Below are 21,680 nucleotides of genomic sequence, written 5' to 3' on the forward strand. Positions count from 1 at the left end.
ACCTGAGAGCGGCTTGTAAGAAAGGCAATCTTCTCCGCGGCGAATGATAAAAGACATGTCTGCGTCACGTAGCGAACTGTAGAGCAGAGCAGAAACAGGTAGTCCGTATTATTTCACATGATTTGTGGTATTTTTCTGCCGTACCGACAAAGTGGGTCTGAGAGTTGTCTCACTGCAACAGGCTCATGCATTAAGTATGATCCTGCCAGAGAGAAGAAGAAGAAGGAGAAGGGCGGGAGGGAGAGAGGAAGAGAAGCAGACAGCCAGACCAAGGAAGCCAGGTACGGACGGACACCATCAGTCTGGGACCAAAACCAAATCTATGGCGAGGGGCTCATATGAATTATGAATTTGGGTGAATTTAGGGCAAATTGTGCCGACAGGAAAGGGATGCCTATGAATAATTCACTCTGTAGGGGGCCTGATCATCTACCCCCCACCAGCACCCCCCACCAGCACCACCTTGTTCTCCGGACCCCCTCCTCTCTTTTCCTACTCGTTGACCCTTATAATCTCTCGCTCTCCTTCTCCGCTAATACCTAACTCTATCAGTCCATCTCGCTCCTCGGTGAGCACTCTCTCCTCCTCTCTCTGTGCGTCTAAATCGCTCTCTCTCTCCCTGTCCCTCCCTCTGTGTCTTTCAGCCTGGTGCCTCGGCAGACAGGCGGACACCCTGAGGGAGGAGGGGGTAAAGGGGGGCATGTACTCATTTATTTTTCTCCCCCCTTCCGTCCCACCTCCTCCCCCTACACATCTTCACAGCTGGAGGTGGTTAATATTTAAAAACAAGCCATGACAGGACACAAGACCTGCACACATGTTTAGACAGGCACACACACGCACACACACACACACACACACACACACACACAAAACAGAATCCAATAGTGCAGCATGTTTGATCAAAGAGCAGAGAAGCCTTCAGAACTGATGTTTGCATGACTCACTCTCTTTAGAAGAAATATACGAGGCTTCTTTCATATCAACACAGCAACTCCTCATACTGATACGTGAGGCACTAAAGGCAAACAGTGAAGGTCTCTCATGCATATGTGGGTGGTTGGCACAATGTGGATCTGAATATGTCTGCGAAACCTGGAGCATGGTTTGACTCCTGTGGCTTGATCTTGTGTGTTTGGCCCCCACCCCCCAGTGTTTCTGATAAGAAGGCCTATTCAGCATGTTGCTGTGCAATTGAAAGGCCTCAGCACCGCCCATCATGTCTGCTTAATGCTAATTACTACATTTTGCAGGGGAAGGGTGCAATTTCACATGCAACGGGTGACAGGCGGTGTACACACCACACTGCTAGTGCTGCAATTAAATTCTATTAGTGATAGCAACACAAACAGCATTAATATAAAATCTTTCTGTTATTTGTGTTTTTGTAAGCAAAACGCCTCAAAGCAGGAGAAACATGAATAATTTATCGAGTCGCAAAATTGATTTTGGTCGATTTGGCTTGTTGGATACATGGCCGGTTGGCGGCTAATTTCCTGCACTCAGGCTTTCTTGCGAAAAAAAAACACACAAAAAAGCAGACTACGCCCTAAATCTCAACCACAATGCCGTTCACTCTACAACATCTCTTCTGATTGAATGACTTCTGATGACACCCGTTGATATCGAAGTGGCGATAATAGTTTTTAAAAGCACTCGGAGACAGTGGGTGTCGGGTCAGCTCAGCCCAGCTGCAGCAGCCATCTCAGGCCTGACCTTTGACCCTGTCCAATGAGGCAGGTAACAGGGCTGGGATTGGATCGCTGACAGCTGCACAGCGGACACACTGAAGTAGTGAAATCAGGCATCTGTTTCCATGTCAGTGTCACTCACCCCTGTGCTAATGGAGTGGCCACAAGACTCCATACCGCGCACACAGCCTGGAACTATGTATGTGTGTATGTGTGTGTCTAAGCCTGTGTGTGTGTGTGTGTGTGTGTGTCAGGCCACATCAGTCTTTGTGCTATCAGCATGTTTGGGTGGCTGGGTGAGCCTCATTACATGGTAACCTTATAGACCACTCCTTCCTCTCTCTCTCTCTCTCTCTCCCTCCTTCTTGCTCTCTCTCTATGTCTCTGCCTCTCTCTCACTCATAGTCTCTCTCTCTCTCACACACTCACACACCCCTCCCAACCCATTATAGTGTTCCCCTTTACTGCCCCCACTCCACAACCAGAATATTCCCTGGCAAGTTCCGCCTCCTGACTGGGACCCACTGGAGCATGCCACTTTATCTGTCTGATCTCTTCTGTCAGTCCACTGTAGGTGTGTGTGTGTGTGTGTGTGTGTGTGTGTCTGTCTGTCTGTCTGCCTTTCTTTTTGTCTATCCATGCATTACCAGCTTTTCTTTGTATGCTACTGTCTGTTACTTATGGGTGTTTCACTTAGTGTCTGTGTGTGTGTGTGTGTGTGTGTATGTGTGCCTGCCAGTGCGCACACAGCACACATCCTTTGTGAATTGTGATTGGCGGCATGACAAGCCACAGGGTGCCACATCGTTAATCAGCGTCCCACTCCGCTCCGCTCAGCTCTCCCGCTCAGTCTCCTCGGAGGAGGTGCTGATCGGCACGGTCCCACCTTAGATCACATTAACACCGGGACAGGCCTGGTGCTAACACCCTGACTAGCCCCGCTCCATTCATCTACCTCTAATGGCATTTTGGAAAGGCCGGTTAAGACCGGATCACTGTAATTGGGCCCCCTGTATCCCCTCTCCAGAGATCAGCCACTACTAATGTGGCCCCAGTCTGAGAGAGGGATGGCAGGAGAGCGAGAGAGAGAGAGAGGGAGAGAAGGCAAACAAGAAGAAAGGGAACGAAGGATGGTTCATTGATTGGAAGGCCTTGCGTGTATGTGTGTGTGTGTGTGTGTGTGTATGAGTGTGCGTGAGTGTGTGTGAGTGGATGGGCTGGATTAACGTCACAGCTGTCACCCTTTGTCGTCCCTCCTCTTCCCCTCCTTCCACATCCCTCTATTCCTCCCATCACCTCTCTCCTTCCCTCCTTATTCCACCTCTCTCTCCTTCCTTCCCTTCACCTCTCCCTCTCTCCTGCTTCCCTCCTCCCCTCCCCTCCCCTCCCCTCCCTCACTCCCTCCATCAACCCATTCCTCCCTCCTTCCCCACACCCCACCGTTCCTCCCGTCTTCCTCTACTGTCCTCTGCTCCCTCCCTCTCTCCCTTCCTTCCTCTCCTTCCTTCTGTTGTTGTTGTGCCATGCTTCTCACAAGGCGAGCCACTGAGTGTAATGGCTCATTTAATCCTAATGCTGTTAGTTTAAACTGCCTTATTGAAGACCTAATTCTTGTTTGGTCTTTAATTTCGTCTCATTCAGCTCTGTTGATTTAGACGTATTTGCTCAGCGTGAGTGTGTGGGAGAAATCCCTAAAGAACCCCATCTTCCCTTTTACTCCTTCCAAGCTATCGTTCAATACAGTCTCCACTGACTGACAGGGAGATATCCACGGCAATTAACTGGCCGGCCATTACCCACAAGATAAAAGAGAATGAATGATAATCACCGCTCTCCATCCTCTGCTCTCTCTCCTCTCTTCTCCCTCATCTTCGTCTCCCCTCCACTCTCTAACCTTCCCCCGCTCTCCAAGGTCACTCATCACTCCAGTTTGGCATTGCCAACAAACAGCGCTGTGCGGAGCCAATACCCCTTTCAATCAGGCTGCCGTGTCCACCAGCCACTGCTGCACTTGCCAAATAAGGCTTCTCTCTCTATTATCCCTCTTTTCTTTTGTCTCACATGTGTGTCTCAATCGTGGTGTGCTGTAACAGCTCTTTGTATGTGATACTGAGTAGTGTAAACAGTCAGCGGGCAGCGCCACGTGGTGCCGCGGGGGAGGACAGCCCGCATGTTGTGGCGGGGACCGGCTCCAAGGGTACAGATGGAGAACGGATAGCCTCCTAGCAGGGGTGGCTAGCCTCGCTCGCCATGACTGATAGCATCTTTATCGCGCACTTATCACGGCACAATCACCCAAGTACACTACGAACTGTTCAATTCGTTCAGCACGACCCCGACCGCTCGACCTTATTGTGAACTATTTGTTTGTGTGTCGTGCTTATTATCTGATTTGACACTCCATCAATCTGCATTTGTCTGTCCGCAGCCCATATGGGTGCTGGGCGTGTGAGGCTCTGTTCAGCCTCTTGTTGTGGTATTCTGTCCATCTGTCTGGCTGATGTAATTAACCACATGGACATGTTTTGCAGCGACTGGTTCTGTGATAGACATTGTTGGTGGTTTTTGATGCGGTCTGTGTTGTTAATTCTTGATTGGTGTGTTAACTCTATGTCTCTGTCTGTCTATAGGTCTGACCACATGGTGCAGGGTAATTTTTCTCCCATTCTGACACATGGCCCCTCTCTGCCCCTCCCTCTCCCCGCTCCTCTCGTCCCCCCCCCCGCCCCCTCTCTTTTATCTTTCAGAGAGGAGACCAGCAGGAGGGCGTGGACCTGAGCGAAAGAAGGAAAAAAAAGAGAGAGAGAGGAAAAGAAGGACCAAAGAGATACGAGGCAAAGCCGAGGCCTGCCGGAAGAGAGAAATACAGACACACGCTTGCTCAGCACGAGTGTGTGTGTGTGTGTGTGAGAGAGAGAGGTTGCCCTCCGTGTGCGTTTACGTGTGTGTGAGCAGGTGGGACTTTGATGGGACAGTGAGCAATGCCTCACACGCAGCGACAGCAGGGTGGCAGTAGGGGGCAGTGCACCTCTCTCCTCCCCCTCCTCCTCCCTCTCCTCCCTCTCCTCCTCTCCCTTGCTGCCCGGCCCAGCCAAGCAGCCATACACATTCCCTCCAACTGTGAGTACAGCTTCGTATGATACCATTCATAATAATGGAAGCTGACTGCCTCTATGGGGTTCAAAGAATCTATTTGTTGTGTTAATTGCATTGTTGATTCATCAAAGGATTCTAATAATCATCTTTCATCGTGATTAATTAGTGCAAATGAGCAGAATGAACATGTTTCTGTTTCAATAACCTCAATATCGCAGGGCTGGATTGCACCATTAAGTACGACAGACTACAGTAACCGAGCGTTCTTCGGTTAGCTCTCGTTCGAGTCTGTGCTGTGTCTAATTACTTTGTAATTGATCCCCTCATAGAGCATTGATTAGTCACATCATCGATCTGGTTTCCTTGGTGCGAACCGGTATCTGATTGGGGAGTAATTTAATCAACAATTGCGTTATACGAGGAAAATCCAGTGAGATTTTTCCTCCCTCTTTCTCATTTCTTCCTCCCCCTCAGTGCAATATGTGGGCATTAGAAATACAGCTGAGTCTGTGGCCCTGCAGGGAAATTGATCTTCATCTTCTCTGCTGCTGCTGCTGCTGCTGGCCTGCCCACAGAGCCGAGATAGAGAGAGAATATTGTTTCCACTGCTGCTTTTGTTGTTTGCTCTTTATCTAAGGCGAGTCGCAATGAGTCACAGTCCTTCACCACCCACACAGATTGCACAAGTGTGTGTACAACGATGCAAGCGCGCGCACACACACACATGTTGTCTAAATGCTGATGAAATGCAGTAAAACACCCAATCTAATTCCCAGAGGGGCGAGGTGACATGGAGGTGAGAAGGGAGAGGTGGAGGAAGGGAGGAGGGAGGAGGAGCAGGTCAAAGATGTAAAGGTCAAGGTGTCTCCTGCCTTTCAATTAGTGAGCCTCTGCCATGTCAATGAGAGTCACTGAGACAAAGATCAGGATCAATAGAGGAGCTGCGTTAGAATGAGTGTCAGGGAGGCAGGGGTTAAAAGCCATGCTCCATTACAGGAGACATTACACTGCTTTATGGTCTACACACCATAATCGTTGTTCAATTATCAATGAACCAGTTTATCTATCTATCTATCTGTCTTTCCCTTTCTCGTATTCTTTCTCCTTGTTTACTGTAACTAAGATATTTTTCCCTCATCTTCTTGCCTGCCGCCACTATGGAATAACAGACCACATAAGTGATCGTAAGTGCTTTTAACTTTATTGACGTCTGTCTATCTTAATGCAGGTGCTGGCAAAGCCTGGCTATTGTAAACACTTTCGTTATGCCAAAGATTATTCTGGAGCCAGCAACACAATAAAAATCCTCTCGCACTGTGCTGCACTTTAATGAATCCGGCATTCGTGTGCATTGCGCAGTGCTATGCTTGTGTGAAAGAGTGTTTACGCGCCTGTTTCAATGTGTGTATTGTAGCGTCTGTGTAGGAAGTGTGCATCCGCTTGTGTATGTGTTATAAGTGAGCATGTTTGCACCTGTTTGTGTGTGTGTGAGTCTGTGTTTTTATGCGTGTGTGTGTGTGTGTGTGTGGGTGTGTGTTTAGCCTCATTGGCTCCCACTAGGTGAGATCCCTGCAGGAGCGAGGAGGAGGAAGTGTGAGGAGCTGCTGTCTGTAAGGAGGCAGCAGGGCTGTCAGATCAAAGACGGGGGGAAATAAAGAGGAGTCAAAGCACTAAGCACCGGCTCCTCTCCTCCTCCTCTGCCAATAACGGAGCGGCGCCTGCAGCCCAAACTTCAATTTGATCAGCTGAGGAAATGGGCTTATTTCCTCTATCGCTGGGAATTCTTTCATTAAATTCCCTCGTTCCCCCTATTCCTCTCTGTCTGAATCTCTCTGAATCTGCCCCTCGTTTGTTTTTCTTCTCTCTATCTCTATCTCCCTTTCTCTGTTGCTCTTTACTCCCTCTCTCTCTCTCTCTCTCTCCTGCACTCTCATTTGTCCCCCCTGTCTGCTCAGCTCTCCGTCTCCATCCCCTTCCTCTCATCTACCGCAGTCCTCCCCCCGCTCCCTCCACCCCGCATCTACTGCCCTCCTTTACCCATTTACCTACATAATGTAAATTCATATCTGACTCCGGCTCTGTCTCTTTCCCTTAGAGTCAAATTAAGAACTCTACCAACAAGTACCAGGCTGTGACCTCTATTCCACTACAGAGGGACTATACGTGTATGAGGGAATGTACTTTACATTGCTGAAGATAATTGGAAAAAAAAAAAAAAAAAAAAGCATATAAATTTCTGACCGCGCAAGTGTTGAAAATCGGAACATAAAAATCTGACACGGGCCATAAAGCACGCGGGAGAATCAAACATGTGGGATCTGTGCTATATTCATACCACACACACACCACCATGTTGGTTTTTATGTGTCTGTTATAGAGTCTTTGCTTTATGGCTGTTATGGACGACGGTGACGGAGAAAGAGAAACCTCTTCTGGTGGTCATTACTTTTCTCCTTCAAAATCCCTGCTTCATTTCCCCAAGGCTTTCCTCACTCTCTCTCTCTCTCTCTCTCTCTTCGTCTCTCCGTCTCTCGGTCTCACTGGGAGCTCTGTGCCATATATCTCTTTTACATGAACTCTCCCTCTTACATTATGCTGTATCAATTTCCTCTCATCTCAACCCATTTTCCCTCGCTGCTCTCTTACTCTCACTCTTTTCCTCAGCCTACATTTCATCTCTTTCTCTGGGGAGTCTTTTTAAGTGATATTGACTGAATATATTTATCGGCAGCTGTTAAACTATGAAAATGAGTGGTGTCTCTGGTTATTCTATACTGTCTGCCTAGCCATTACCAGCGGCTATAGGGATGTGTGTTACATTGGGGTAATATGTGTATGTGTGTGTATCACAGCGGGAGTTATTACAGCAGCATGCAGAAATGAAAGCAGGTCACATGACCGCAGCAGGTCAGGGACATGACTGTGTTTATATTTGCATGCATGTGTGTGTGTGTGTGTGTGTGTGTACGTCTCCTTATATAATTGATGTTGTGACAGCGCTAACTCGGTGTGTGTTTGCTCCTTGCAGTCAAGAAGCCTCCAGTGATCACCACCCAGCCGGAGTCTGTCACTGTCTTCAGTATTGAAGACCTTGTCATGAGCTGTGAAGCATCCGCCAACCCTCCACCCATGTTAGTTAGCACATATCAAGCATACACACACACCCACACACACACACACACACACACACATAAACGCACACAAATCATGGCTTGTCAGAGTCTGGTTTGAAGATGCTGCATTAGCCACCAGTTTTCCTTTTATATAGCTGAGATCTGTGACTTTACCTCTCCTTGTGCAGCTGACATCTGCATATTAGTGTTACATGAAAGCGCGGCTTCTCCCAGTCAGAGTTCTCATTTCAACAAAGGATAAATGTCATTAAGCCCTCGAGCGATCTTTTCAGAATGTCTTAGCTGCTCTGAAGTGGAAAACTGCTCCGATTGCCAAGGATGTAATATCACAATTACGCTGCATAAGCCTCCATATGACTCCCATCCAAATTTTTGCTGCAGTTCACTCGTTTCCTCATCTTAAACGAGATGTAAGGACGTCCCATGCGTGTCTTAAAACTGCTTTCAAAGAAGAGGAAATGATTATGTGACTTTGATATTTTGAGTGAACAATCATTATTCTTACTGATTTTTTTTTTTTTTTGTCTCTGGTCAAGTTTCCGCTGGACAAAGGATGGGGAGGAGTTTGACCCGGGCACTGACCCAGAGCTGAAGGTGTCTGAGTACTCTGGCTCGTTCACATTCTATACCGTCAGTAGCAGTATGGACACTCTGAAGAAGTTCCAGGGAAAATACATCTGCTACGCATCCAACGAGGTGGGGACAGCCGTCTCCAGCGAGGCCATACTCAACACCGACCGTAAGTAAACACTGACTACTGACTGGCCAACTGCTGATCCTCAACGACCAGATACTGAGACCCAGAGTGATCAAATTTTGAAAATGGTTGATTACTGAAATAATCAATTTCAGTAGTGATGGTTCAGTCATGCTCAATGAGTATTGCTCTTCTGTAATCATTCAGCTTTAGCCTTGAAAGAGGAAACGTACCCTTTGAAATAGTATCAAACAAAGCAAACATCCTCTGATATACTTTCAAACAAACCATATCACTTAAATTAAAGCAGTTGCATTTCTTTGTATAGACGCCAGTTTAGGTGTCTTCAACGCTCCTGATAAATGCCTTCGAGGTCCAGTTTAGAAAGGCAGGGAAGTGAGCTGAGCTGTTGGTGGTTTTATCAGCAGTAACAGAGCTGTTTACAAGGCCATGAACAGAGGCAGAGTATGAACCTGTTCCTGCTCTGCTTTATAAAAAACTCATTTGTTCGCAGATGGAGCCTCACACCGAAGGCTCAGAGTACTGCCACCTAGAACATAATTACATGCAATAACATGGTAATCAGCATCTCACGAGGCATACACTCATACACATCATGCGCACACACACACACACAAACATACACACGTGTGCGCACACAGGCCCCTGGGCAAAACTAAAGAGCACCTACGTATATCCATCCACCTGTGTGACTGGCTCTCTCCCAGTCGACCTCCTTCCTTCACAGTTTCCCTGACAACGGTTTCCCCAGAAACGCTCTTGAGTTGATGTCATGCGAAGCACTCTTCAGTAGCTAGCGACAAGACAACGGCTCCTGTGGGGTTATCAACAATGGGAAGAGGGGAAGGGTGGGGTGGGGGGGGGAGCAAACACACATGACTCACAAAGCACATCATTCCACTTCTGCAAGACAACAGGCAACTTGATGCCTCTCATCAAATCCTTGAAGTTCCTCAAACGGGGATCTATAAATAATGCTTCGGCTCCCGTTTCTTATCCACTGCAGCAGGCGTTGTGTTTTCTTGTACATGCTTATGTACTTACATGTTGACTGGTGATGTGGAATGCATCAAGTGACCTTTACATAAATGTGTGTGTACAGGTGTGTGTGTGTATGTGTGTACACAGACTTATGGGTGTGTATTGTTTCCTCGTCTGCCCCTCCCCAGTCCCCCCATCCCTGCAGAAAGAGCAGCCGGTGAAAAAGAAGGCGGCCGAGGGAGAAAGCGCGATGCTGAAGTGCAACCCCCCACCGAGCTCCATGGAGCCTATCATTCACTGGATGGACTGGAGTGAGTGCCGTTATCCATCCATCTCTCCTTCACTTCCATCCCTCCACTCTCCTCAATAAATCTGCAACTTAGACCGTCTACTCATCCTTTTATTATCCACTTCTATCATGTCATGGCCTGGTAGTTGATGTTTATTTATGAAACTATATCATCTCCCCCCTTTCTGTGTCAGTCTGTCATCAGACCGTCTCCAGGATATTCTTCAATTTATGTCTATCCCTTAATTTTATAAAATATGTCTTCAGCACCTTTGTGAGCTGAGCAGAATCTATTCTTGCCCCTAATCTCTCTCTTCTCTTTATCTGCATTTTTCCCATTTCTCTCGTTCTATCCTATCTCTCTTCCTCCCTTTTCTACTTTCCCTCATTATTTCACTCTGTCGCTAAGCTCCTCTCCTGTCTCTCTCCCTTCTTCTCTTTTTTCCCCCTCCCTTTCTCTGTTATCATTCTCCCGCTCGCTCTCTCTCTCTGCAGGGCTACACCACATCCAGTTAAGTGAGCGGGTGATGCTAGGGAAGGATGGCAACCTGTACTTTGCCCATTTGACAGCCGAGGACAGCAGGGTGGACTACACCTGCAATGTCCAGTACCTGGCAACACGCACCATTCTGCCCAAGGAGCCCATCCAACTTACTGTCACCGCCTGTGAGTTTCACACCGGAGCTCTGATCAGCTAAACTGAACTGAACTGAACTGAACTGACCTGGACTGAACTGAACTGGGTTTCTGAAATGCTTCTTTTCTTTAGGCTAAGATTACCTTTGTTCCATTTTAAGTCAATGGACCATGATGATCTTAGTGACTGAAAAGGTTGTGGGAAACTGGGCTCTATGCCAAGTAATGTGGAACAAACCTTATACTGTTTCTTTCCATTAAAACTAAGCACAGAACAAACTCAACTTACACAAATCTAGACTCACATTTGCAGATATGGCTATTAGTCGAGTACCACTGAGGTTCCATAGATAAACCAAAGTCAACTCACCCCCGTGTGTCGGCATGTTGTGCTGACCAAAGCAGTGTCCATGTCCAGTAGACAGTCCCAGAGCCAGTGGGGGGGGGGGGGGGGGGGCTCTCACCTCCTCAGCCCAGTGGTAATGAGATGCAGCTCACACTGAGACAGGGCTAGCAACATCTGTGGCCCAACTAGAGGTCAGAAAGACAAACACATGTTAACATGAGACGTCTGTGTGTGTGTGTGTGTTGGAAATGTGTATGATGATGTGCTGTTAGATGAGAAAGGTAAAGTCATCTCCACATGATTTCCCAGCATGCATGTGTGGGTCCGTGCCAGACTCTCTACAGTGACTGCTGTGTCAGCAACACTATAGACATACATCTAGGGGCAATCTGGAAATTACCCATACATATGTATGAACCTCACTCTGAATCCCTTTCTCTCTCTCCCTCTCTCTCTTCCTCTGTCTCTCTCTCTCTCTCTCTCTCTCTCTCTCTCTCTCTCTCTGTCTCCAGCTAACTCAGTAGTACGGAACAGGAGGCCCCACATGATGAGACCTTCTGGAGTCCGCAGCACTTACCATGCCCTCAGGGGCCAGAACCTGGAGCTTGAGTGCATCGTCCAAGGCCTGTGAGTGTGTGTGTGTGTGTGTGTGTGTGTGTGTGTGTGTGTATGTGTGTATGTGTGCATGTTTCTGCCCCCCATCAATCAGCAAACCTATGCCTTTTAATCAATCTTACCTACCTCTCATCTTTCTTTCTCCCCTCCTCCTGCCTCCCTACTCTCCCTGTCTGTTCCATTATCTTTCTGTCTGACCTTCTCTCCTCTCCTGCCGTCTCTGCTGCTTACTGCCTCCCCCCTTTTCATCTGCCCCTCCCCTTTTCCTCTCTGGATGTCTCTTCTTCTCTCTCCCTACCTGCTTCCTTTTGTGCCCACTTTCTCCCACCTTTGCCCTTCCCTCCCGCGCTTCCGTTTTCCTCTCTCCCTCGCCTCCTTCCATTCCTTCCTCCGTCTGCTCCTTCCCTCCCGTCCTTCCTCTTCATCCCTCCCTCCCTCCTCCCCCTCCCCATCAGTCCCACTCCCTCCGTGTCCTGGCTGAGGATGGACGGCGAGATGTCTGAGTCTCGAGCCACCAAAGACATGTTCGACCGCCGCCTGCGCTTCAGTAACATCTCCGAGAGCGACGCGGGAGAGTACCAGTGTGTGGCTGAGAACTCACAGGGCACGACCACACACACTTACACTGTGACTGTGGAAGGTATGTCACAACACACACACTCAAAAATACATTTCATGTAGAGTAGACATAGTCACTCAACCAGACAGATGAGCAGAGGTCCTATTACAATTCTGCAACCTAGAACCAATGAATGCAATGAACCCCCCATATTTCATTGGAACAGCCTACCATATTTCATAAGTCAAGCATCTAGTAAAGCAAGTTTTAAAAAGCAACTAAAGAGGTTATTCTTAGAAAGAAGGGCTGTAAATGAACTATCCTGTACCTTTTTTTCTCTTTTTTATTTGTGAACATGCAGCTCATAGTATTAGTTATCATGGATGTATTATGGGTAAACATGATCAAACACTCAGTATTGTAATAGTGAGCCACTGATGAATGTAGGTGAATGTAACTGGACTGAGTCATGCACTTGCACAAGTCACCTACTTGACCTACTACTGATGGTGTTATTATTGTCTCGATTCAGATGTTCTGTAATGTTTACATTTGCTTTAATGGGAGGGGAGGGAGAGGGCTGTTGAAATGGTATAGTAGGAGTAAGATTAGTTGTTGTTGTCCAATTAAATTAATAATAAACAATCAACACATACACAAATACACAATCACTCACCATCTGTTACTTGAATTACTCACCATGGCATGATTTTAATCTGTTCAGTCTTAAATTGTCTTGTGTAAAGCTTTCAGGACTGTGTAACTTAAGAATGCAGTGTGTGTTGCTTATACATGGTATACGTATTGTGTCCCTACTAGCGGCTCCCTACTGGACCAAGGAGCCAGTCAGTCAGTTATACGCCCCAGGAGAGACCGTCAGACTGGACTGTCAGGCTGACGGCATCCCCTCTCCCACCATCAGCTGGAGCATCAACGGCATCCCCCTCTCAGGTCCGGACACACACCTGCCTACGCATACACATCTCACCACACAACCCTCAACACTGTGCATGTGCTGACTGTGTGTATGTGTGTGTGTGTGTTAACAGCAATTGACCATGACTCCAGGCGTAGTCTGACAGCAAGTGGATCTCTGATCCTGAAGGATGTAAATTTTCAAGACACTGCCATCTACCAGTGTCGGGCCTCCAACAAGCATGGAACCATCCTCACTAACACCAACGTCTATGTCATCGGTGAGCATTTTTCTTTTGTGCATGTGTAAGTCTGAATATAAGTATGTGATGTGCTTGTGCGTGTGTGTGCTTGTGTGTGTGTGTGTTTCATCTCCCTGTGTGCTGTTTCAGAGCTGCCTCCCCAAATCATGACCGAGGATCGGAATACATACAGAGTCACAGAGGGCCAGAAGGCTATACTGGACTGTGAGACCTTTGGCTCTCCTAAACCTAAAGTCATATGGTGAGGCACAACCTCTATTCTATTCTATTCTATTCGAGTTTGTTGTTGGATGGATTTCATGTTATCATATCATATCATCATTATGGTGTAGGTTCTTCTTCATATGCAAACGGTGAGGCAAATTAACATTAGCCACCAGCCAAATGCTGGTACATCTGGGCTGTGACTGGTAATTTTGTCTGCTCTACCAGTCAGTGTGGCAGGTATCCAACCAGGCTCTTTTCTGTTCTAAAAAGCATTTTGGCTGGTAAAGTAGTCAGAGCGTCTGTTGAATGTTGGAATCCACCAGCCACTGTGGCCAGGACATGAAAAAGTGAATCTCCTACTGTGTATGCAATGATTGTAATGTGTGATCATGTGTTTGTGTGTGTGTGTGTGTGTGTCCCAGGGAGAGTGACACCGCCTCCTCTATACTGAGTGACCCCAGAGTTAACCCGCTGACCAACGGGGCGCTCCAGATCTCTAATGTCACCCACGACGACGAGGGTCTCTACACCTGCTCCGTACAAAACACCAACTTGTCCATCAGCGCAGAGCTGGAAGTGCTCAGTGAGTGAAACACACATACACACAGTCTCTCTCTCTCTCACACACACACACACACTCTGTCTCACACACACTGCGTCCCTGAGCAACTGATCTTATTTGCACCTCATGAAGCTGGCCTCCTGACTCTGCGTGTCTGCCTGCCTTCTGCTCCAGACAGGACAGTGATCCTGTCGCCTCCCCAGGCTCTGAGGGTGCAGCCTGGACACACTGCGATCTTCACCTGCCTGGCCCAGGTCGACCCCAAACTCACCCCTCCACTCATCCAGTGGAGGAGGAGTGGGCAGAAGCTCTTTCAGTCCTACAGTGAAGACAAGTAAGACTCGATACATTAGTGAAGGGGAAGCGGGGTGGTCGTGGTTGACTGTTAATGTTTATTGTCATTTGTTTTGTTTCATGCTTTAGCCATGTTTACTGATGTTAAACCATGGCAGTAAAGCTCTTTGAATTGAAATGGATGATGATGAAAGGGGAGGGGGGGGCGGGGGTGATGATCCTGATGAAGAAGAGGAGGAAGATGAGGATAACGATGATGACCGTTACTCTTCCTCCTGCTTGCTTCAGATACACATTTGAAGGGCCAGACCTGATCGTGGCCAATGTGGAACCCAAGGATGAAGGTGTGTACATCTGTGAGGTCATCACTAAGCTGGACATGGCTGAAGCCAGCGGCTCCATCACTTTAGTTGGTAAGAACCCAAACCATGTCATTATCAATATCTTGCATCTGAGACTGACTAACAGTACTGCGCAATATGTGCAGCATACATGTTTAGTAAATCTTTTTCAAAATTAACCCCTTGCACCCTGAATTTCCCCTTAAATTTCTTCTTCTTAAGTAGCTTCAAAGTCAAAGTCAAATGCGTATTCTGTATCTGCTCGTTCCAGTGCTTCATTGAAGCTTTAGCACGCTTATATTGAGTGAATTATTCAAACCCAAGGCACCATTTTTTTTATGGCTGCACCATTACATCAAATGTAAAAAATTAAGATGTTTGTGCACCATTTTACACACATGTCCTTGTAATTCAGCATGACATATTTGGTATCTTTGGAAACCTTGGGATCTTGACTAGAATTTAAAATACAGTTCTGTGGGTTTGAACAAAGCTTGGCTGCGAAATGTGTGTTTGCAATGATGGTCCCACTCTTGGACATGTAGTGTGCCTGAAGTATGCACATAATATCGCAAAAAAAAGAAGGGGTTTGTGATGATGTGTTAACTAGAAACTGTTGACGCCCTCAGATCGTCCGGACCCCCCTGTCCTCCTCCAGATCACTGATGCTAAGCGTCGTGTGATGACCCTCACCTGGACCCCCGGAGATGACCACAACAGCCCTGCGCTAGGTATAACATACACACACACACACACACACACGCGCACATACACACATGCACATACAGCAACACTCACACAGTCATAAAAACATGTTAGTTTGGATTTGTCCTCTGTCCCATTTTTCCCCGTTTTGGTTCTAGTACATATTGGAATGATTAAACTTAATCTTATGTGGATACGTTATTGCAATACAAGCACTCACTGCAAAGTTTTACACTATATTTATTTGTGTTTTCGAGGGAAATGGAATTTCAGTTTCTCTAGCAGTGGTGATGATTTTCTCAGTAGTGCTCCTAAGTGAAGATATGCAAACACAAAGCTTTTCATCTTGTCTGACTCCAATACTCAGAGCAGCAAACCCATATCATTTATCTCCCTCTGGCAAAATGAAAGGCTGCTCTATTTTCATTACATTGACAGTATTATTTGTTCCGCGGCAGCAGACTTTTGTACAGCTGAAAGTGTCTCAATATGACTTCATCTCCGCTAAGTGTTTATTTATGTCTCTATCGCTCCACCGATATTTACTTCCTCTCTCTCTCTCTCTCTCTCTCTCTCTCTCATTCACTCCCCGTCTCTCTCTCTCTTCAGAATATGTGGTTGAGTTTGAGGACCAAGGTTCAAAGGAGAGGGGTTGGGAAGAGCTGAAGAGAGTAGGAGGAAACAAGGAGAGTGCTAGCCTCCCTCTGCAGCCCTACATGTCCTACCGTTTCCGGGTCATTGCTATCAATGACGTAGGCAAGAGTGACCCCAGCAAGCCCTCTGAACTCCACAACACACCTGCCGAAGGTTAGAGCCACGGCCCGTTGTTATGCGTGTGAATATTGATTTGTTTTTTTCAGTGTACTGTTTTCACTGAACTTGGTTCTCAGCTGATGCCTGTTGATATCTTTTTTTTTCCACAGCTCCAGACAATAACCCTGAAGATGTCAGGAGTGAGTCCATAGACCCAGACACTCTGGTCATCACCTGGGAGGTAATGTATACCTACCTATTACACTTCAAAAAATCTTCATCTTAGCAAGTCATTTAATCTATTATTGAGTCCTAAAAAAAAAGAAGCAATTTTCTCAAATCAAGTGAAAAAAATCTGCCAATGGGGTTAGATCATTTCACTTGTTTCCAATGCAAATAAACTTGTTTCAAGAATTTTGTAGAATCAAGTGTCGTTTTCTTGATAGTAGTGCAGTGATCTGCCTTATTCTGACTTGTTTCAAGATACTGACACTCATTTCTAGAAAATTCCTGAGACTGTGGAGTGGAAGTGGAGTTATCTCACCCCATGGGCAGAATTTTTCTCTGGTTTTAAGAAAAATGCGATTTGAAGGTTGAATATGAGACTAAATGACTTGTTAAGATGGATGTTTTTGAAGTGTACCTGAACTTATAATTATCTGAAGCAGCAGCTGATGTGTTCTATAGAAAGGGGCTTGTGCCTTATTGGCTGCTGTCACTCTGTCACTCCAGGAAATGGACAAGCGTAGCTTCAACGGACCTGATTTCCAGTACCGGGTGCTGTGGAGGCGAGCGGTGGGCAGCGGGCCCACCTGGCACACCAACTACACCACAACAACACCCTTCATTGTCACTGACATTGGCAGCTTCTCCGCCTTCGAAATCAAAGTCCAGGCTGTCAATGAGAAAGGGGAGGGACCTGAGCCAGACCCTGTCATTGGATACTCAGGAGAAGATGGTAACATCTGCAGCTAGAATATGTTTCTGTCTATTTGGAATTACCTAACAGCAAGCAAGTTTTTCGTTAATAAGCTCTACTTTTGCTGAGAATGATTCTGATCTTTCTCCCTGTATTCTTCCTCACCCATCACTCTCTCTCTATCACTCTCTCAGTTCCGCTGGAGGCTCCTATGGATGTGGGTGTGGTGCTGCTGAACAGCACAGCCATCAGGGTGACATGGGCAGCGGTAGACAGAGAGACAGTCAGAGGACACCTGCTGGGATACAAGGTACCGATTCTGTATCTCCTCTGTTGTTCGGCCTAACATATTCAGCCCCTGTCCTCATAAACAATTCATATCCTCAGTTTATAGCAGAGGCAGTCAGAGTTTCGTATGGCAAAAGCTATAGAAGTCTGTTTAATTATATGATCTCACATTCAAAAAGTATGACATTCGTTCTGCTTATTTCTTACCTATGATGTATGTTCTGTTTAACATCTTGATTTCACATTATCCTTTTCAAACAACTCTAAGAAACCCCAATTTCAATGGTGGTTTAATTTCAATGCTGCCATAGCAAAATGTCTTTTCAGGTTTGAATATGCCACTCAATATAAACACGATATCTATTAAATTAAGTATTAGAAATGTGTGAAATGTTAGAATACATGCCTGACATTAACCTTGGAAACAGATATGGTTCTTTTTCTTACCTTCAAAAAGGAAATATAATTTAAATTCAGAGGCTAGCTCCATGATTTCGTCTTTCATCACTTCTCTGGCTAATTTTCCGTCTCCAGATCCACTTGACCAGGTCGGGCTCCCGGGGCCACCATCGAGGCCGGAGGGCCAGGGAGCCAGCCACCACTGTGGTGGTGGAGACTGAGGCCAACGAGGAGAAGAGGGTGATCAACGGCCTCAGACCGTTCTCCCACTACTCCCTGGCGGTCACTGTATTCAACAACAAGGGAGAGGGACCCCAGTCTGAGGCGCTGTCCTTCAAGACTGACGAGGGAGGTGAGAAAGAGAGGAAAAAAGATGAGAGAGGAGGCGGGAGTAGGAAGGGCGACAAGGCTGAACGGGAGGGAGGTGATAGATAAAGGGGGAGGAGAGGCTCAGTGAGAGCCAGGGAGCGACAAAGAGGGAGTGAGGTGAGAGGAAGAGAGGGACAGATGGAGGGTGGCACCAGAGGAAGTGAGGGAGGGGGAGCAGTGAAGAGAGAGAAAGTGATGCAGGGATAAACATTATTGTACAGACAAGGTGCAGAAAAAAAAGGTGACAGTAGATCAGAGTGACATGACAGTGGATGTTAAGCCAAGTGCAACTGAATCACGCCTGTGTGTGTTGCTGCTAGCTCCTGGTCCTCCCATGTCTCTGCTGCTGGAGAGCCCAGGAGAGACGGAGATGACGCTCCACTGGACGCCTCCTGCCCAGCCCAATGGAATCCTCATGGGGTATCTACTGCAGTACCAACAGAGTGAGCATCATTTGATCATTATCCATAAGAATTACCTACTTAACATAGGCCCGCACTCTGTTTGCTAAGTATCTCTGTTTGCATCTATACCTCATAAAAGAGACCAGAAAAAAATGTTAGCAGTGTAGATGACACAAGACAATAATAATGATAATATAATAACAATCTTTATTTATATAGCACTTTTCAAAACAAAGTTACAAAGTGCTTCACAAACAAGATACAATCACAAAGTGTTTCACAATCAAGAGAGATAGACGAACAAAGGACAGAACAATAGATCAGTGAGGTAAAAGTAATAGAAATATATATATATATGGTAAACAGATCCAGCTATAGGTGTAACAACAAATGGAATAAAATAACAGGCAAGGCAACAGGGTTGAGAAATGAATAAGGTTATAAAAGGCCTTACGATAAAAGTATGTTTTAAGAAGAGATTTAATAGATGATACTGACACAATACATCCCCAGCAAAATCAATAGCACTGAAAAACTGTCAAAACAAGAGCCTGCTAATGAGGCTCATCAGTCAGTCACCCAGAACGATGTGTCAGAGATCCAGCACTGATTGAACGCTGTGTTCTTCGGTCGTGTGGCGTTCAGTTGTGGAGAGCGACGACAGCCCCATGCAGGTGGAGACCATAGACGACCCCACAGTCAGCCACCTCACCCTGAAGGGCCTGGACCGCCACAGCCGCTACCGCTTCTACCTGAGGGGGCGAACTGCTGCTGGGGACGGAGAGCCCATCACCAGGGAGGGTGCCACCACCCTGGATGGAGGTACAACCGCAAGCTGATCGCCATGTGCATTAGCATCATAATGTACACAAATTAGGGACGGGACGATACGCTTACCTCACGATACGATTCGATGCACGATATGGGGTTCACGATCTGATACGACCACAATACGATGTAATAAATAAAAGTTATGTGCAGAATTACATTTCTGAGCACATTTCTCAGCTACAAATCTTTCTAGCAATGGCATTGGCTTGCTAGAATGTAAACAACAATTTAAAAATGTCATTACAAAGTGCAAATAATATAATTTGGATGGAGAGCTTGTGAAATTGGGCAAGCCGTCTCATTTGTGATTACTACAGAAAAATAAAATAGAGCTAATATCACAATTACGATATGTAGGCCTTTTGTCATTTTTTTGCATTGCGATATACTGAATTTCGATATATTGTCCCATTGTCCAACGCAAATGTATGATCTTTGATGCCAATACCAGATCAGAAATGAAATCTGAACTCATTTCAGCCCCTCCTGCCAACATCAGCCTGTCTGTGGGAGAGAAGTCAGTCAACCTCAGCTGGGTGGCCAAGGAGAGACACAGGAACGTGGGCTTCCAGATCCACTTCCTCAACAAGAATGGTACTGATAGCGACATTTAGCTGCATGCAGCAATGGAACGGGTTCCACTGCATGACAAGGAAGTTGATCTGCATGTGTAGCAGATGGATTTCTGCTCTCTAGTATTCTGCGTTGTGTAGTTTGTCAGTGAGACACACACTGGACTTGGAGCATCCGTGGGATTTATTCTTAGAAAAAAAAGGAAAACACCAGCGTCACACACCACGAGTCATCGGCACCTCTCCAACATACAGCTCCTAGCATGCGTGCTCACTGAAGCTGGGCTCAGCGGTGTAACATGCAGTATATAGCATATGGGAGTCAAAAAGCGCAAATCCATTTCTATTCTTCATGATTGCACAGGTTCTCCCATAAATTGAGCATTGTTCCCAATCATGCCTATGAAAGAGTTTCCATTATGGACCTCAAATGTGGCATCACTTACAGCATGAGTTTGTGGCAATCCACTGACCAAAGTATGTCCATATTTTGTGTCTGAAATCTTACCAGTAGTGTACAATTTGTCATACAACACACTGGTGACCAGCATGTTCTCCAGATCGTTGTGCATGTCCTGGATGAGTTGATGCTTGTACACAGCGATTGGGACCTGGAGAAGCTGGAATTACATCATGTTCCACAGAACATCTGTCCTTTTCTTTTATGACATCTTTCAACATTACACAGCAGGGTTTGATAATCTGCTTACATTTGTCTCAAGTTTCACATCGTCACCATAACTATCACACTTGAACATGATAGGGCCTGGATAATCAGACCTGCCATAATTGTCATATTTGCAATGTTTGTTAATGTTGTTGTGTTTTCGGTTTTGTTAAGTTGTTTTGTGAAATGTGTTTTTGGTTTTGTTAAGTTGTTTTGTGAAATGTTATTGTGTTTTGCACTTCAGGGCCACTGTACCTATGGGCCAATCGGTGACATTTTTTGTATCCCAGTAGCGATTGACCGGGACTATCTATATGCCAAAATGGAGCAAAATCCAGGAAAAAATAAATAATAATAATAATAGGAATTCCAGCAATTACATTCGCAGTGGAACCCTAAAAATACATGCGTATGGAAAGCCTCATTTCATTCACCCTTTTGAAAACATTAGCGCCTCGTGGGAATAGTTTCATGGAACTGAACAACAGAGAGGAAATCTAGGTTCATGTTGTGCTTCTGCAGGCGGCGGCAAATGGAAGAAGTCGGAGAAGGTGAACTCCTCTCAGACGTTCTTCCAGCTCCAGGGCCTGACTCCAGGCTCTCATTACCGCCTACGCTTCACCTACAGCAACACCACCTTCTGGGAGGCCGACATCGAGACCGAGGGGACAGGTACTACCAAACCTTCTGCCTTCATTCAACCCTTTTTCTTTCATCTCCTCTCCCCTTCTCCTCTGGGCTTCACACATCTAAACATGAAGCCTGATCCTACTGAGTGTCTTGCAGCTCCCTGCGCTGCCTGTGAAGTGCTTTCAAAGTGAAAAGAGAGCTTGGAGAGCCATATGAAATGATCCATTAGTAGTGTTTGTTTGGGGCATTGTGCCGTATTCTTCAGTTCCCCAGTGAAATGTCACTGTGTCTGTCAGAGCGCTGGCTGACGGAGCCCCGTGAGCTCTCTGTCTCTTTCACTCTAGATCCTGCTCTCCCTTTAATCTTGTTTTTTCCTCCTTTCATCCCCTTTCTCATCCCTTCCTCGCTTCCTGCGCTTTCATCCCGTCTCCCTTCCTGTTTCCCCCTTCCCAAAAATGTTCTCTCTCTCCCTTCCACCTCCCTCTCCTTCACTCTC

At 46.4% G+C, this 21,680-nt stretch overlaps 1 protein-coding gene across 1 annotated transcript in view; it reads left to right on the forward strand.

Annotated features, from left to right (window-relative positions):
- Positions 1–21,680, forward strand: part of l1cama (L1 cell adhesion molecule, paralog a) — a 44,885-nt gene that overhangs the window by 19,853 nt on the left and 3,352 nt on the right. The window contains exons 2-24 of the mRNA XM_078288107.1: positions 4,439–4,811; positions 7,816–7,918; positions 8,458–8,660; positions 9,809–9,931; positions 10,405–10,575; positions 11,404–11,518; positions 11,962–12,146; positions 12,885–13,016; positions 13,115–13,261; positions 13,373–13,484; positions 13,873–14,033; positions 14,187–14,346; positions 14,595–14,719; positions 15,277–15,378; positions 15,962–16,159; positions 16,276–16,346; positions 16,838–17,063; positions 17,219–17,334; positions 17,847–18,063; positions 18,401–18,523; positions 19,130–19,306; positions 19,796–19,909; positions 21,077–21,226. Coding sequence (XP_078144233.1) covers positions 4,673–4,811; positions 7,816–7,918; positions 8,458–8,660; positions 9,809–9,931; positions 10,405–10,575; positions 11,404–11,518; positions 11,962–12,146; positions 12,885–13,016; positions 13,115–13,261; positions 13,373–13,484; positions 13,873–14,033; positions 14,187–14,346; positions 14,595–14,719; positions 15,277–15,378; positions 15,962–16,159; positions 16,276–16,346; positions 16,838–17,063; positions 17,219–17,334; positions 17,847–18,063; positions 18,401–18,523; positions 19,130–19,306; positions 19,796–19,909; positions 21,077–21,226 — 3,370 coding nt within the window. The 5' untranslated portion in view covers positions 4,439–4,672. The remainder of the gene's footprint in view (positions 1–4,438; positions 4,812–7,815; positions 7,919–8,457; positions 8,661–9,808; positions 9,932–10,404; positions 10,576–11,403; positions 11,519–11,961; positions 12,147–12,884; positions 13,017–13,114; positions 13,262–13,372; positions 13,485–13,872; positions 14,034–14,186; positions 14,347–14,594; positions 14,720–15,276; positions 15,379–15,961; positions 16,160–16,275; positions 16,347–16,837; positions 17,064–17,218; positions 17,335–17,846; positions 18,064–18,400; positions 18,524–19,129; positions 19,307–19,795; positions 19,910–21,076; positions 21,227–21,680) is intronic.

This window comes from Centroberyx gerrardi, chromosome 14 (assembly GCF_048128805.1).
Source record: "Centroberyx gerrardi isolate f3 chromosome 14, fCenGer3.hap1.cur.20231027, whole genome shotgun sequence".
Classification (NCBI taxonomy): domain Eukaryota; kingdom Metazoa; phylum Chordata; class Actinopteri; order Beryciformes; family Berycidae; genus Centroberyx; species Centroberyx gerrardi.